Source organism: Chrysochloris asiatica, unplaced genomic scaffold (assembly GCF_000296735.1).
Source record: "Chrysochloris asiatica unplaced genomic scaffold, ChrAsi1.0 scaffold00135, whole genome shotgun sequence".
NCBI lineage: Eukaryota > Metazoa > Chordata > Mammalia > Afrosoricida > Chrysochloridae > Chrysochloris > Chrysochloris asiatica.
The window spans coordinates 386,035-401,384 of record NW_006408653.1 but is presented as its reverse complement, the minus strand read 5'-3'; the positions used below and the strand labels follow the sequence as shown (position 1 = coordinate 401,384).

Below are 15,350 nucleotides of genomic sequence, written 5' to 3'. Positions count from 1 at the left end.
CACTGTACAGGGTTTCCAAGGCTGTAAACCTTTACAGGAGCAGAAAGCCCCATCTTTCTCCTATGGAACCACTGGTAGTTTTGAACTGCTGACATTGAGATTAGCAGACCAATACATAACCATTACGCTACCAGAGGAATTCTTTGATGTGGAGAAAGAAGGATTCTAAAAATTAGGTGGAAGGATGGTCTGTCTTAGCAGTTTCTAGAGAATATGAATGAGCATGTGTATGTGGGTGGGTGGTGGGGGTGATGGGCATGGAGATGCTGGAGTGGAAGGTTTCAGGCAGTCTTATTGGGAGCCATTGGTGCTGAATTTATTCCATTTATCATTAGGTTCTACCCCTTCAAATTGTCAATATTCAAGCATTTTCACTTTTTAAAAAATGGTGGCATTGTTAGGGGCCACTGAGCTGGTTCCAACTCATACAACTGAAATCAGACAAAAGAATGAAACACTGCTTGGTTCTGTCTTGTCCTCACAAACCTCACAGTTTAAGTCTTCTATAAGTCTGAACCCACCGTTGCATAGCTGAAAGATCACCAGGTTGAATCTGCCAGCTGCTCTGCAGGAGAAAGATGAAGTTTTGTGCTCCCACAGAGATTTACTGCCTCCGAAACCCTATACAGGGTCACTGTAAATTGGAACGGACTCGATGATACATCACTTTGCCAAGCATGTTGTCCTTCTGCAGTGGTATGTCCCTCCTGATAGCATGTCTAACACACATATGTTGAAGTCTCACCATCTTCACTTCTAAGGAGCCTGTACTTCTTTCAAGACAAATGTGTTCATTCTTCTGGTAATCCTTTATATATTTAATATTGTTCACCAACACCTCAATTTAAAGGCTTCAGTTTTCCTTATTCATTGTTCAGCATTCACATGCATATGAGGTGATTGAAAATACCATGGTTTAGTCCTCAAAGTGACATCTTTGCCTTCTTAACACTTTAAGAGGTCTTTTTCAGCAGATTTTTCAATGCAGTATCTCACTTGATTTCTTGACTGCTTTGGTGTTGATTGTGGATCCAAGTAAAATGAATCCTTAATAACTTCAATTATTTCTCCCTTTATCATGATGCTGCTTATTGGCCCAGTTGTGGTAATTATTTCATATAATTCAGTCCACGAGTTATATGAGCTCAAGCATGCATCTTTAATCTCTTCAAGTCTCAGGTTCTTTTTTTTCCCCGTGGAGTCAAAAATAGGACCCAGTGAGAGGATAAAATGAAATAAGATTTGCAAAGTACCCAGGCAATTCATACTCTAAATTATCCTTGTCAATTTCAAGGAGTCCTAACGTTTCTGATTTCACACGAACCCATTGTGCTGATCAGGAGGCTGAGTCTTTGAGAAGATCCTTGTAATGAATTTTAGAGGCAGTGTAATGTCGTGGAAATGTCACTGGTTTGGAAGTCAGAAGAATGAGAATCTCTCAAGATCTTTTCCTAAATCTCTCAGTTTCCTCAGCTCTACAGAGTAATTTTCTTTACTTCATTTAAATTGTGTTAGGATGAAAACAAAACCTGTGCAAATGCTGCAAGCTGGTGAACCACAAGATCTAAACAATGTATACACGTCCTTCTGCTCAGTCTCCCCATTTGTAAAAGCAGTGGTTGGAGAGACACTCTGGGGTCCCTTTGACTCTGACATTGAAGGATTTCATGAACTGTGCTTTAATGCCCTTTCCCTACTGGGAAGTTAGCACTGAGTCTGGTGACTTCTTTCCCCATCCTGCTCTGGCTCCTGCCAGTCCCACAAGAGACTCATTCTTGCATTTCACAAGATGCTGCTGTGGCTAGTGAAATTCTAGCAGGTCAAAGTGGAATGTCTCATCTACTTTAATGTTTGAAAAGGAGAGCCCATAATATGACCCTTAGGGATTCAGGGAGCACCATGGCCATTCCTTGTCTAACTAAAAGGTAATGAGTCCATGTTTATACACAGTTTGACACAAAAGCCAGTACAATAGAAAAAACGCAGGCTTTGGATTTCAAATCACACCTTTGCTTTCTTGGGCAGAAGTTACCGAACTTCTTTGGTCCCCGAATTTCTCTTGTGGGATTGAGTCCTACCTCCTGGTGGCTGGTGGTGGCTGTGTGCCGTGGAATCGGTTCCAACTCATAGCGACCCTGTACAGGGTTTCCAAGGCTGTAAATCTTTAAGGGAGCAGAAAGCCTCATCTTTCTCCCAGAACAGCTGGTAGTTTTGAACTGCTGGCCTTGCATTTTGCAGCCCGATTCGTAACCACTATACTGCCAGAGTTCCTTACCTCCTGGTGTGGGGGTGAAATTAGAAAAAGAGGTAATAGATGTGGTCTATAAACATTTGTTTGTTTCCTTCCCTTCACATATATACTCATATAATACTTCTTCGTATTTATGTTTATGATCAATTGGTTCCTCATGATAATATTATGAAATAGACCAGGTAAGAGTACTCCAAATTTACAGGTTAAGAGTCTGGTGATGAGGGTGGGGGCAGTCATCCTGCAAGTGGATGGTGGAGCCTCGATTGAAAGGCAGGCTGTTTACAGCCTACCCTGAAGGTTTTCCACCTTATTTTCCTTAATGTCACTAACAATATGACTGAGTATTAAAAGGTAGCATGTGTGGCTTCCTGGGGACAATAGTGAGTAAGTAGAAGTTTCACCTTCCATACATGAGACCTGGGTTTGATTCCTAGCCAATGTACCTCTTGTACATTCACCACTCATATGTCAGTGAGTGCTCTGTTGCTATGATGCTAAGCAGATTTCAATGGAGGTCCAGGCTAAGACAGCCTAGGAAGAAAGACCTGGCAACTTACTTCCCAAAATCAGTCACGGAAAACTCTATGGCTCAGAACAGGCCGACTCACAATTAATCATGGGGTGGTGCAGGATCAGGTAGTGTTTTGTTCCATCATGCATTATGTCACCCCATGTCAGAGCTTGGCCACAATGATTATTTTCTCCTGAGACTGTCTAAGGTCTGTTATTGGACTCTGGATTACCAGAGCTTGATTTCCAGTACCTCCATATTGAGGTCTGGGATCTTGGATAAATCACTTAAATCTCTCTAAGGCCCACTTGCCTCATCTTTGATAGAGGTACTATTTAGTCATGTTGTTGTTAAGTGCCATCAAGTCAGTTCTGACTCATAGTGACTCTGTATAGAGTTTCCAAGGAGTAGTTGGTGGGTTTGAACTGCCAACCTTGTGGTTTGCAGTTCAGTGCTGATCCTACACTAACACCTATTTATTGTGCTTGGTAAAGTGGAGGGTTGGAGAAAAAGAGGAAGACCCCCTAAGGAGATGGATTGGCATAGTGGCAGCAGCAGTGGGCTCAAGCGTAGCAACAATTGTGAGGTTTGTGCAGGACCAGGCAGTGTTTCGTTCTGTTGTTCATAGGGTCACTATGTGTCAGTACCTAACAACAACAGTTATTGAGCTCTGAAATGTGCAGATACAGCTGTATTTCTAAGTATTCAACAAACAGGTAAGACAGAAATGTGTTTCAGAAAGAGCCAGTGCTTTTCATTCTACTTAGTACTGTCTCTTACCAGGGTCGTGAGAATTAAATGAGATATAAATGAGGTAAAGACTTCCCAAGTGTGTTCTACAAAGACAAATAATGATAAGTAGGATTTGGATTAAGCTTCAGGGTCCATGTAAAAAGTTTCTTTATAGGAATGACTGAGTCTTTGATTACAGTCCTTAGTTTTACCTAATGATGTTTTCTCTTGAAATAAAGGTCTTTCAAAATTGAAGCATAACCATTGCTTCATCTAAATAAAATACACAATTATGGAATAATACTTTTATTATTCCAACAATGTTTTTTAAACATAGGCACCTCTGCATTTTTTCTTAGCTGCTGGCTTTCCATTCAATAGTACTTTCAAAACATAGGCACCTCTTTGAAATTTCTCAGTGGCTGCCATTCCATTGAGAATTAGGTTAGAAGATTGCCTTCTTTAAACACATTCTGTTCTTAGTTTCAGAAACCTCCCAGGGTCATAAGCTCATTGGCCACTTCCTTTTTTTTTTTTTTTTTGTTTTTATTGACAGTCATCCTATCATATTTTGTTTCATTGCAAAGATCATCATCCCCTGCATGCATCATCATCAAACAATCAAAGGATACACCCCACACATCTACACACCTGCCCCCCCCCGCCCCCATAGCCAGCACACAGCCCCTCTCCCTCCCTGAGTCCCCAGCCGCTCCTGCTGTCTCTGCCTCCATCCCTAGTGTCACTGCATCCCCAGACAGGGTCTCAACTTAGATTTTCTCTCTTGATGGTTCCACAGATCTCCACTCCTGGACTGCAAAATCAGCCACTCCCCTCCTTTTGTTACCAAACATTTACATTTACTTTTCCAACATTCACTGTCAAATCTAATAGCAATCATTCCCTATTGAACCACAGGAATCCTATCCCCCTCACCTTTTATCAACCTCATCCAGACAGGTTGGAAACAATTCAGTGGAGATTCTACCTTTCCCTGTATCCTCTGGAGCTAGATTCCCTATTGAAAACTTGTAAGCCAGTCACGGCCCCTTCCTTTTTCAGTACCTGCACCCTTTGTATTTGTCATGGAGCCCAGATTGGTTACTTTTGTCAGTAGGAAACTCTCTCCATAGTTCTGAAGTATTGGGAGCAGAATGTCTTCCCCTTGGGGTGGAAAAACAGGATCTTGATTTTTAAAAGAGAAGGAAAAACCAGAGAACTCTGAAGATCATCTGACTCTGCATAGCCCTTTATCTTTGTCACCACCCTTAGTTGCCTCCACAAGTTCATATAACCTGGAGTCTCTCTCCCTGGTCCCTGTGGAAAAGAATGTAGCTTCATAGATTCTTCCCTTCTCATCTCTGGGAAATACAAGCATGGATTCTCTCAGAGGTCTTCTCAGGATTTTTATTATGAAACACATAGGGACAACTGGTGAATGGGGACAAGTAGTAGAAAAAAGTTAAAGATCTAGGAAATCTTAAAAGTCTAGCTCAAGCATTCTCCCTAGGTACAAAAAAAGGGCTTGGCTTTGCTTGGCATCTCATTTAATTCACTGCTTCTTTCTTATCTTGCGACAAGCCAAGCCTAAGCCACCTCTCACTTTTATTTCCAGCAGTTTTGAGAACACTTTCTGAGTTCTACACACATCCAGAAGAGGGTGATAAAGGTATTCATAGATGACAAGAGTGTGTCTTGAATGGAGGCTAATGACAACTAAGGGCAGCACCTATCTCTGTTCACATCTGTCTTATCACTGTTGGATTTTTTTTTTTTTTTTAATTTTTTTAATGGTTTTTCCTCCCTATGATTTTCCTTCTCTTGTCTGCCAGTTTCATTCTTAATTCCTATTTTACATATAATAAGATCACACCAGAACATGACATTTGATAAATGAAACATCAAAACAATAGAGAGAGGAAAGATTAGTTAGAGGTGGTTATGAAACCAGTCTGCAAACAGGGGAAATTCATTTGAGAATTGTAAATCACAGATTACATACACACACAAAATTAGGAAATAAAGAGTGAATTTTACAATATCTCATACCACAGAAAAGACAGAAGGAAGGAGAATATTTACCAAGCTATCAAGCTTTAGCATGGATAAGGAGTCCTGGTATGGAGCTGTTGGATAAGCACTGGACTGGTACCACAAGGTTGGTGGTTCAAATCCACCAGTCATTCCTTGGAAACCCTCTACAGGGTTGCTATGAGTCATAACCAACTCGATGGCACTTAACAACAATAAGAGCATGGATAAAGACTGTTTAAATGCAAAGACAAAATTATCAACAGGGTCGACTAAATATACAAACTGAAACTTCAGTACACCCACAAATTAGGATAAACCAAAGGATAATCTCTAGACTAGAAAAGATAGTCATAATATTTATGACGAAGTGCTGACATCAAGAGCTTACACAAGTCGATTGAACAAAAAAGTGCTCCTAGTTATGAAAAGTGACAGCAGTAACAGAGAAATTAGCAAGCTTATAAATTACATGTGCAAATAACCAGTCATCAAACAACACAAATTATAACAATGAGGGACTATTTCTTTTTTCAATAATTATTAATAAAAATAAAAATGTTTAGAGGATAATATACAAAAATGCTAATAGTCATTAAGATAGGCCCTCTGATGCACATGAACACAGTGTAACATTGTAATTTGGCTATATATATCAAGAGTCTTAGATATACACATGACTTTTGGCCTAGGAGCTACTTCAGGGAATATGTCATAAAGGAATAATCTCCAATTTATATGTTGTTGTTGTTGTCAAGTGCCGTCCAATCAATTCCAATCCATAGCGACCCTATATAGGGTTTCCAAGGAGCAGCTGGTGAGCTTGAACCACCGACCTTGCAGTTCAAATGGCTTTGCAGTCTGGCACATCATGTCACCAATTTTAAACTACTATTTAAAAATGGAAACAAATGAAAAGACCAAGAAAAGGAAGTGATTAAGTATATTTCAGCTGTATTCACTTGAAGACATTTTAAGTAGTGGTTATAAAAACTAGAAAATGACAAGATTAAAATTTGTTGTGGCTAAGCTCTGGTAGCGTAGTGGTTACGAATCGGGCTGCGAATCTTAAGGTCAGCGGTTCGAAACTACCAGCCGCTCCGCGGGAGAAAGATGAGGCTTTCTACTCCCGTAAAGATTTACACCCTCGGAAACCCTGTACAGGGTCGCTATGGGTCAGAACTGACTCGATGGCACTTAACAACAACAACAAAGTACCATTGAGTCAGTTCTGACTCATAGCAACCCTATAGAGGATGTCTGAGAAGTGGTTGGTGGGTTTCAACCGCTGACTGTTCTGTTAGCAGTCCAGTGCTTATCTTACAGTGGCATACCAGGACTTCAAGGTAAAAATAGGGAAATAAAATTTTTATGTAAAGTACGATTTCTACTATATTTAAAAATAAGCAGGAACATTCTTGGAATTGGGGATTGTTTATTTTTCTAGCTTCCAAAGTGCTTATATTACTATTTATGCTAATGTCGTTGTTAAGTGCCATCTAGTTTGTTCCAACCCATAGCGACCCTGTATAGGGTTTCCAAGGAGCAGCTGGTGAGCTTGAACAATTGACCTTGTGGTTCAAACCAACTTTGCAGTCTAGCACACTCATATACTGTTATATATGTTTATATATTGAAAATGAAAGATGAGTTGGTAGTGTCATGGAGGGGGCACCCCGATAATGGGGCATAGGAGTGTGATCATACACATCTTTGAGTATAAAGCTACCAATCAGGGTCTTTCCTGAATCCCTCACAAAAGCTGTACCCTAACGTCAAACCCAGTTCTGACTGAAGACTTGCTGTAATCTATAAGAGTCAGGCAGATTGATGAAAAATAGTGACTTATTAGAAGTTTAGAGTAAAAAGAACAACAAAAACAACCCACATGGACTGTGTTTTATTTGGAATGAGATTCTTGGGATTGACTACTTCTCAACCCCCATAGAAAGTCTTAGCAATATTTTTGACCCCAAATCCTTTGATCCATTCCACTTTCTGTGGTACTTTTTCCCACCTCCCTGCTGAAAGAAAGATGGGGGAGATTAAGACCTACGCAATCAGATGTGGTGGCCTAAAATCATCCAACCAATCATTGGCAGATCTGGAAAGGGACCAGCATCCCTATGACAGAGGGCCCTCTTTTGGGAAGTGGATATGGAGGAAAGTGAGGAGACAAGGGAGTCTGGGCCACCTATGTAGCTTGACCACTTTGCATGGCTTCCAGACTACATGTTTCAAACACACTCCACTCTCCTGCCTCCCTTCTCTCTTCCTTTCTTCCTTTTTTCTTTCTTTCTCTTTCCCTCTGGCTCTTTTTTTTTTTTCTTCCTCTTTTCCATTTTACAAAGATTTATTTAACCCTTACTCTGTGCCATGCAGTTCCTGGGTGGTACAAATGGTTAACAGACTAAATTGCTAACTGAAAGATTGGAGGTTCCTTTGAAGAAAGGTTTGTGATCCACTTCTTAAAAAAATCAGCCATTGATTCTTGTCCAGTGAAACAACCTCAGTTGGGAAGACAGTTTGTTGTTTTTATCTCATATATGTTAACCTCGTGTCTATTCCGGTTTCAACATGGTACGTACTAAAGCAGACAGTGTCCCAAGCACCTACCGAAAAGTTGTGGCTTCTCCAGCCTCCAGGAGGGTGCTTGGCTCCTCCGCGTCTGCCACTAACTCCACGACTCCTTCATCACGAAAAGCTGAAAATAAGTATGCAGGAGGGAATCCAGTTTGTGTGCGCCCAACTCCCAAATGGCAAAAAAGGATTGGAGAATTCTTCAGTTTGTCTTCTAAAGATTCAGAAAAGAGAACCGGATTCCTGAAGAAGCAGGATAGTGGCTTAGGAAAAGCAAAGAGAAAGAAAATGCAATGAAGAGCTCTCTGGAGTTTAATAGAACATGTCCTTTGCAACCTGATCACACAGATGACGAAAAAGAATAGAATTTATTTCATCTTTGGCTAATGTCGCCTGTTATTCTGGTACTCTGTGATGTAAATTTGCAGAAATATATTTGTTCCAATTAGATTTGTTGAATAGGCATTTGTTAAAAGAATTAGGCAAGTAGTTATGAACATTGGAAAGTTTGTAAGATTAATATATGACTACTTAGGAGCTCTGGTAGCGTAGTGGTTACGATTCGGGCTGCGAACCTTAAGGTCAGCAGTTCGAAACTACCAGCTGCTCCATGAGGCTTTCTACTCCCGTAAAGATTTACACCCTCGGAAACACTGTACTAGGTCGCTATGGGTCGGAACCGACTCGATGGCACTTAACAACAACAACAACTTAGCTTAGTATGCAATATAATGCAGTATTTGGTGTCCTCCTTTTGCCTGTTATTAATCTCCTTGTTCTTGCTAAAAACAAATCATTGCATGATATTCTAATTACAAATCTGCTATATCTGAGATTTGGTTATATCTTTATACTGCTGCCATTTTTATTGGCATTTGATTATTGGAATGGTGCCAAGGTTTTGTTCCTTTTATTTGCTTAAAAAAACCAGAGTTGGATTTTTGCACATTAAAATAATTCAGTATTAATTAAACTGAACCTATAGCCATTTTAAGAAAGGGCCAAAGATGCAATGTGGCAAAAAAATTTTGTGTGGGTTTCTTCTGTTTAGAAAAATTTTAAGGGGATTTTGGCCCTGAGGGTATAAAGAGTTGATAATCAAAGCTTCTAACAACAACAAAAAGGTAAAATATTAGCATAGAATCAGGAAGGAAGATTCCATAGCCTACTTTAAGAGAAGTATTTTTCTAGGCTATGTATTTGTTTTAACAGCATAAAATATGACCCTTTGGCCTATACTTTTAAAATTGGAAATAAGTCAATAGAACGTGAAAGATAATTATGGCATAAACCCATAAGTATGTTTGAAGTCCTCACAGCTACCATTATATTTTTTCAAGATAACCAGTATATAATTGAAGAGATGGTTATAAAATTACTTAGTAACTGATATTCTTGCTTCTTCATCAAACTTTTTCTCACTGACATCTTGTAAAAAAATAACCATGTTTTAACAGGCATGTTTTTTTTCTGAAATTTGTTTGCAATAAACAAATGCTTATTTTCATAATATGTATAAAAAAAAATCAGACATTGAAAACCCTGTGAAGCACAGTTCTACTCTGACACACATGCATTCTGACACATAGACAAGAATCAACTTGATGACAGCTTGCGCTGGTAATGTGATGGTAGTATGTTAGGCATTGTCCCTTGGTGCTCTTTAGTTTGGTTGGGGAGAAGAGCAAGCAAATTGGAAATGACAGTAGAGTACAAGAAGTACTATAATTGAGAACACTTGGAAAACAAGTAGGAACAATCAATTCATGGCATTGATGAAGGATAGTAGTTGGAGGGTAGAGAGAGTTTCTTGAAAGAGGCAACATCCAAACACTGCCCTGAAGGCTGAGTGGGGCAAAGCAGATAAGGAGGGTGGTCCAGGTAAAGGATCAGTGGATGTTGTTATGAAGCAATATGCCTCTGGTTGTCTGTTACAGTCAATGTGTGTGTGTTTGTGTGTGTGTGTAAAATATGTTGCCAAATGGTCAAACATGTGACCCAGGAGAAGGAGAGAGGAAGAAGGAGAATGGGAAGGAAAGAAAAAAAAGATCAGGAGATGAGAAAATAGAGAAAGAGAAAAAGAAAAGGGGGAGAATCATAGAGAGGTTGTTTAGAGTTAAATGGAGCAATCTGGGTCTCATTCCTGGGAAAATCAAGGGTTGGGTTCTTGGTAAGTAGACTCCAGGCACTTTCCCCATGGCTGATCCTGTGTTCATACATGATGCGGAAAAATTGGAAGTGTCATCCCTGACCTTGTTGAACTTACAGTTCTGCTGAGGAGGGGAAAGGATGCATAGGGAATCATACTGAAGATTGCAAAGGTCAGGACAGAAAGAGATCAAGATGGGTTAAAATATCAGGGAAGTCTTCCTAGAAGAGCTGACTATTGAGAGAGCAGTTCTTAGACAAGGACTCTGCTGAATGGATGGAGTTCTGCTTAGCTCTTGACTGGTGTGTTGTGGGAGCTCTGCCTCTTGTCTGCCTTCTTGACTGACCCTATAGATGTCAATTCCAGCACTCACGATGCTGTTGCTGCAAGCTGTTCTGCTGCTGCTAGTTCTACCCAATAGTGACACCTCTACTGAAGGACCTGGGGTTCTACTTTCCCCACCCAAGGATGGCTGTCCAGGGTGGATGGCAGGCATCCCAGGGCATCCTGGCCACAATGGGACTCCAGGCCGTGATGGTAGAGATGGCACGCCTGGAGAGAAGGGCGAGAAAGGAGATCCAGGTAAGGACAAGGTCTTGGTCCCCTCTATAACAGACCCGGCTCCTGGGTAGAGGTGGGCTTTCAGAACTGAATGTGGACATTGTTTTCTACTAAGGCCTAGACACAGGAAAGAAGCAAAGCTATTTCATATGATCCGTAAACAACCTAAAGTGGGTTCCAGATTGGTTTATTGTTTATTTTCTCACTGTTTGGGAGACTAGAAATCAGAATTCAGAGCACTGACCCTAGTGGAAGTATTCTTTCTCATCAGCTCTGGAGGAAGGTCCTTATCTCTTCAGCTTCTGCTTCTTGGTTCCTTGGAGATGTTCATGTGTCTTGGCATCTATCTTACCTTATCTTTCCTTTGCTGCACCCACTCCATTGAGTTGATTCCAACTCATAATAACCCTATAGGATAAAGTAGGACTTCTCCATAGAGTTTATGAGGATGTAAATCTTCATGGAAGCAGACGGCCTCATCTTTCTTCTGCAGAGAGTCTGGTGGGTTCACACTGCCAACTTTTTTGTTAGCAGCTTAATGTTTAACCCACTGCTCCACCAGAACATCTTCTCATCTGCTTGCTTGCTTGTTTAATCTGTTTATTATCTCAAAAGATATTGACTCAGAACATGCCCTACACTAATCTTATTAACAACAAAAAAAGACAACTCATTTCCAAATGTGATTACAAGAACAGGGATACAACACATTATTCAAGAGGATACACAAGTCAATCCATAACAGTCCTCTAGTGGTGAGACTTGGTGGCACCCCTATAAATAAGTACTGTCTGGCTCTTTCCTATCCTCATTTCCTTGCCTACCCCTTTCCAATCTCCACTAATACCGCTATTGCCCATCTGCTCATATTCCCATTCCTCTTCCTTTCCACTTAATTCTTATTTCATCCCATAGAATTGAATTGCATTTACTGTATAGCTCCTACAAGATACAGTCCTGCCCTTGGAAAACTTTTGATCTAGTTAAGAGATAAGTCTAATGTACAAGAGATTGCTATAAGAATGTTCAGGCAATGTCAATCTGAATGTAAACAAATTCCCAAAGTATGGAACCAAGAGAAAGTGAACTTAATTCTGACTTTGGATTAATGATGAAGGCTTCAAGGAAGAAGCAAGGTTTGAGCTAGGCAAAATAAAGGATAGAACACATCCCAGAAAGAGGAAATAGAAGAGCAAAATTATGATTGCTTGAGCCAATACATGAAGGACAGGAAGAGTGGAGAGTCCCTTATAGAGACATATAGAAGATAAGGTTAGGAATGAATTTATGAGAGCCTCCTGGGTTATTCAATGAGGAGTTGATACTCCTCCCTCGTTGCAAGCTTTTATTGGTCTCTTGCTCTGTAAGACATGCATATTGCAGGTAGAGGTCACAGGGATAGTGCTTTAGGCTGGAGTCAGCCTAGACTGGAGTTCTGTTCCTTGTGGTCACTGAAGTCTTCTTCTCTCTAGGTCTCATTGGTCCTAAGGGTGATGCTGGTGAGACTGGAGTGACTGGGGATGAAGGTCCCAGAGGCTTTCCAGGAACCCCAGGCAGAAAAGGAGAACCTGGAGAAGGTGCCTATGTATACCGCTCAGCATTTAGTGTGGGCTTGGACACCCGAGTCATCGTTCCCAGTGTTCCCATTCTTTTTACCAAGATCTTCTACAATCAGCAAAACCACTATGATGGCTCCACTGGCAAATTCCACTGCAGCATTCCTGGGCTGTACTACTTCTCCTACCATATCACAGTATACATGAAAGATGTGAAGGTCAGCCTCTTCAAGAAGGACAAGGCTGTGCTCTTCACTTATGATCAGTACCAGGACAAGAATGTAGACCAGGCCTCTGGCTCTGTGCTCCTGCATCTGGAGGTGGGTGACCAAGTCTGGCTCCAGGTGTACGGGGATGGAGAGCATAATGGGCTCTACGCAGATAATGTCAATGACTCCACTTTCACAGGCTTCCTTCTCTACCATGACACCAACTGATCATCATTCCCACAGAGCCTCCACCAACCCACCAACCCACCAACCCACCAACCCAAACAACCCCAAAGTCAGTCACAGGACAGTTAGCAGGTTTTCAACGTAGGTAGGAGACTGATTTTATTATTGAGTTGGAGGGAGCTGGACATTATTCATTCATTTACTCATTCATTTATCAAACACCTTTAAAAAAAAAAAAATCATCTACTATGTTTTCAATCTTAAAGAAGACATGGTCCTTGGTCTCAAGGATTTTATTATATAGTGGCAATAAGAGGATACTAATATTTACTAGGGCTTCCTCTGTATGACAAGTAACTGACCAAGGAAAATATTCATCACTGTTGGTTTGTGCTCATTGTCTCTTTTGTTATCCATGCCAAGCCAATGAGGTAGGCAGGGCACATATGATTCTTTTCCTTTTATAGCTATAGCTCAGAGTGTTAGCAAATGCCAAAGACCACATAGGTATTAAGAGCCAGGGTTGGAAGTCAAACCCAGGGCCTTGGACCTTTCCAATAGACTCTGTCTTTTTTAAGAGTACATGGACTCCTTGGAATTGGTCAGAATCTCTTGCCCAGTTCCCTCAGTGGCCTCTGAATTTGCCTTCATTAGGGGTTATGTCTTCCCCATAGCAGAGCTTCTCCCTAGAAGATGGTTCTATGAAGTCCTATCTCAGCTAGACTTCTCCATGTTCCCTGCACTACTTTGCATTTTCTCTTCTCTGGGTTTTTCCTCGTGTTCTTCCCTTTGGCCTAGAAATCCATTTCCATCTTCATATGCTGAAATCCTCCTTGTACTTCAAGGCTGCCTGGTGAGGAAGTTTCTCTGATGTGATATTTCTCTCCTGCAAAACTTTATTGCACACAGTGTCTTTTGTGCTACTCCCCTTTTTACCCTGGATGAGTCAGGATTATATGAGACCTTTCTTCCACCAGGCTGTAGACAACTGCTGCATAAGGATTGTACTTTCACCTTGAAATCCCCTTGTAAGACTGATAAATGCCTGGTGAAAAGAAATCTCTTGAATCTGATATCGACTCAGATCCACTTTAGTCTTTCTATATAACCAAACCCTATCTACAGAAACATTTTCATTTTTAGAACTCCATTGTTTTAGACACACTAAAACTGGGCAGCTTAAGTCTTTTCCACTGAGGTTAAGGATGATTCTGGAAACTTTCCAGAATACTTAAAAATATTTTCCACCAGTGAGATAACAAAGCCTGAAATGTAAACCCAAGAAGAAATCTAAAAGTCATTCTTTCCTTGAGTACCAACAGGGCTTGGGAAGGTCTGGGCCCCCTGAATTTATTTTTGTTGGTTAAGAATTACAGGTGTTAAATATCCTCTCATGAGACAGTTGCTCACATGATGCTCTTCAGTTTTAGTTCAAGCAGAGTATAATAGCAATTTGTATAATTACAGAAATGAAAAATCTATTGTTTACAATTTTCAATACTGTATGATTCCCTTTTCTATATAAATTACTTCTAAGTAACTGATTATTGATTCTACCTATAAAACTTTGTCTTTTAAAATGCATGTATATCATTATTTTCTACAAATAAAGATAATATCTAACATTAAAAATAAAACATATACTTCATGTGACTTTTGTTCCCATTTTTAAAAATAATTTGTCTTATTTACTTGGCTAAAATCCAAAACACTGACAACAGCAAATGCTGGCAAGGATGTGGAGCTGCAGGAATTCTCATTCATTTCCGGTGGCAATATAAAATGGTACGATCACATTGGAAGATAGTTTGGTAGTTTGTTTTTAAAGCTAAACATAGTCTCATTACATGATCCAGGAATCACACAAGGTGTTTTCCCAAATGAGATAAAAATATATGTCCACGCAAAAATCTTCCTATGGCTGTTTATAGACGTTGTATTCATAATTGACAAAAATGTCCTTTAATATTGTTGTTGTTGTTGAATGCATCTCAAAAACAGATTTGATGCATTAGACACTACTGACTGAAGACCAGAAGAGCTGCGGGATGATATCAAGAACATCATACAGGAAGAAAGCAAAAAGTCATTGAAAAGATAAGAAAGAAATAAAAAAAAATTAGATGTCAGAAAGACTCTGAAACTAGCTCTTCAGCATACAAATGCCAAAGAGTAGAAATGTTAGCTCTCTAGCATAGAAAGGAGGAAGTAAAAGAGCTGAACAGAAAATTTCAAAGAGCTACTCTACAATTCAAAGTCAAGTGTTATATTAAAATGTGTAAAGAGCTGGAGTTAGAAAGCCAAAAGGGAAGAGAATGCTCAGCATTTCATAAGCAGAAAGAACTGAAGAAAAAAAATCAAGACTTGACTTGAAATATTGAGGGATTTTATGGGCAAAATACTGAACGATACAGGAAGAATCAAAAGAAGATGGGAGGAATACAAAGAGTCACTGTACCAAAAAGAAATGGTTGATGTTTAACCTCTTCAAGAGGCAGCATATGACCAAGAATCGGTAATACTGAAAAAGAAGTCCAAACTACCCTGAAGGCTTTGGCAAGCAAACAAGTCTCCAGGAATC

General features: G+C 40.1%; 2 protein-coding genes across 2 annotated transcripts; both read left to right on the top strand.

Moving 5' to 3' along the window:
- The first annotated feature begins 8,105 nt into the window (after positions 1–8,105).
- Positions 8,106–8,473, top strand: LOC102836106 (PCNA-associated factor-like). The gene is made up of 2 exons (XM_006869738.1): positions 8,106–8,392; positions 8,428–8,473. Exons 1-2 carry the CDS (start codon positions 8,106–8,108, stop codon positions 8,471–8,473), a joined length of 333 nt encoding a protein of 110 aa, XP_006869800.1.
- A 2,153-nt stretch (positions 8,474–10,626) lies between these two features.
- On the top strand, positions 10,627–12,811 carry ADIPOQ (adiponectin, C1Q and collagen domain containing). Its single transcript, XM_006869737.1, has 2 exons — positions 10,627–10,839; positions 12,291–12,811. The coding sequence occupies exons 1-2, from the start codon at positions 10,632–10,634 to the stop codon at positions 12,809–12,811; spliced, it is 729 nt and encodes a 242-aa protein (XP_006869799.1). The 5' UTR covers positions 10,627–10,631.
- Positions 12,812–15,350: the final 2,539 nt, after the last annotated feature.

Excerpts from the sequence above, each read along its gene's own strand:
- LOC102836106 (XM_006869738.1), top strand. The coding sequence starts at position 8,106 with ATGGTACGTACTAAAGCAGACAGTGTCCCAAGCACCTACCGAAAAGTT. Across the intron at positions 8,393-8,427 it reads TTAGGAAAAGCAAAGAGAAA|AACATGTCCTTTGCAACCTG; the intron begins GAAAATGCAATG and ends GGAGTTTAATAG.
- ADIPOQ (XM_006869737.1), top strand. The coding sequence starts at position 10,632 with ATGCTGTTGCTGCAAGCTGTTCTGCTGCTGCTAGTTCTACCCAATAGT. Across the intron at positions 10,840-12,290 it reads GGGCGAGAAAGGAGATCCAG|GTCTCATTGGTCCTAAGGGT; the intron begins GTAAGGACAAGG and ends TCTTCTCTCTAG.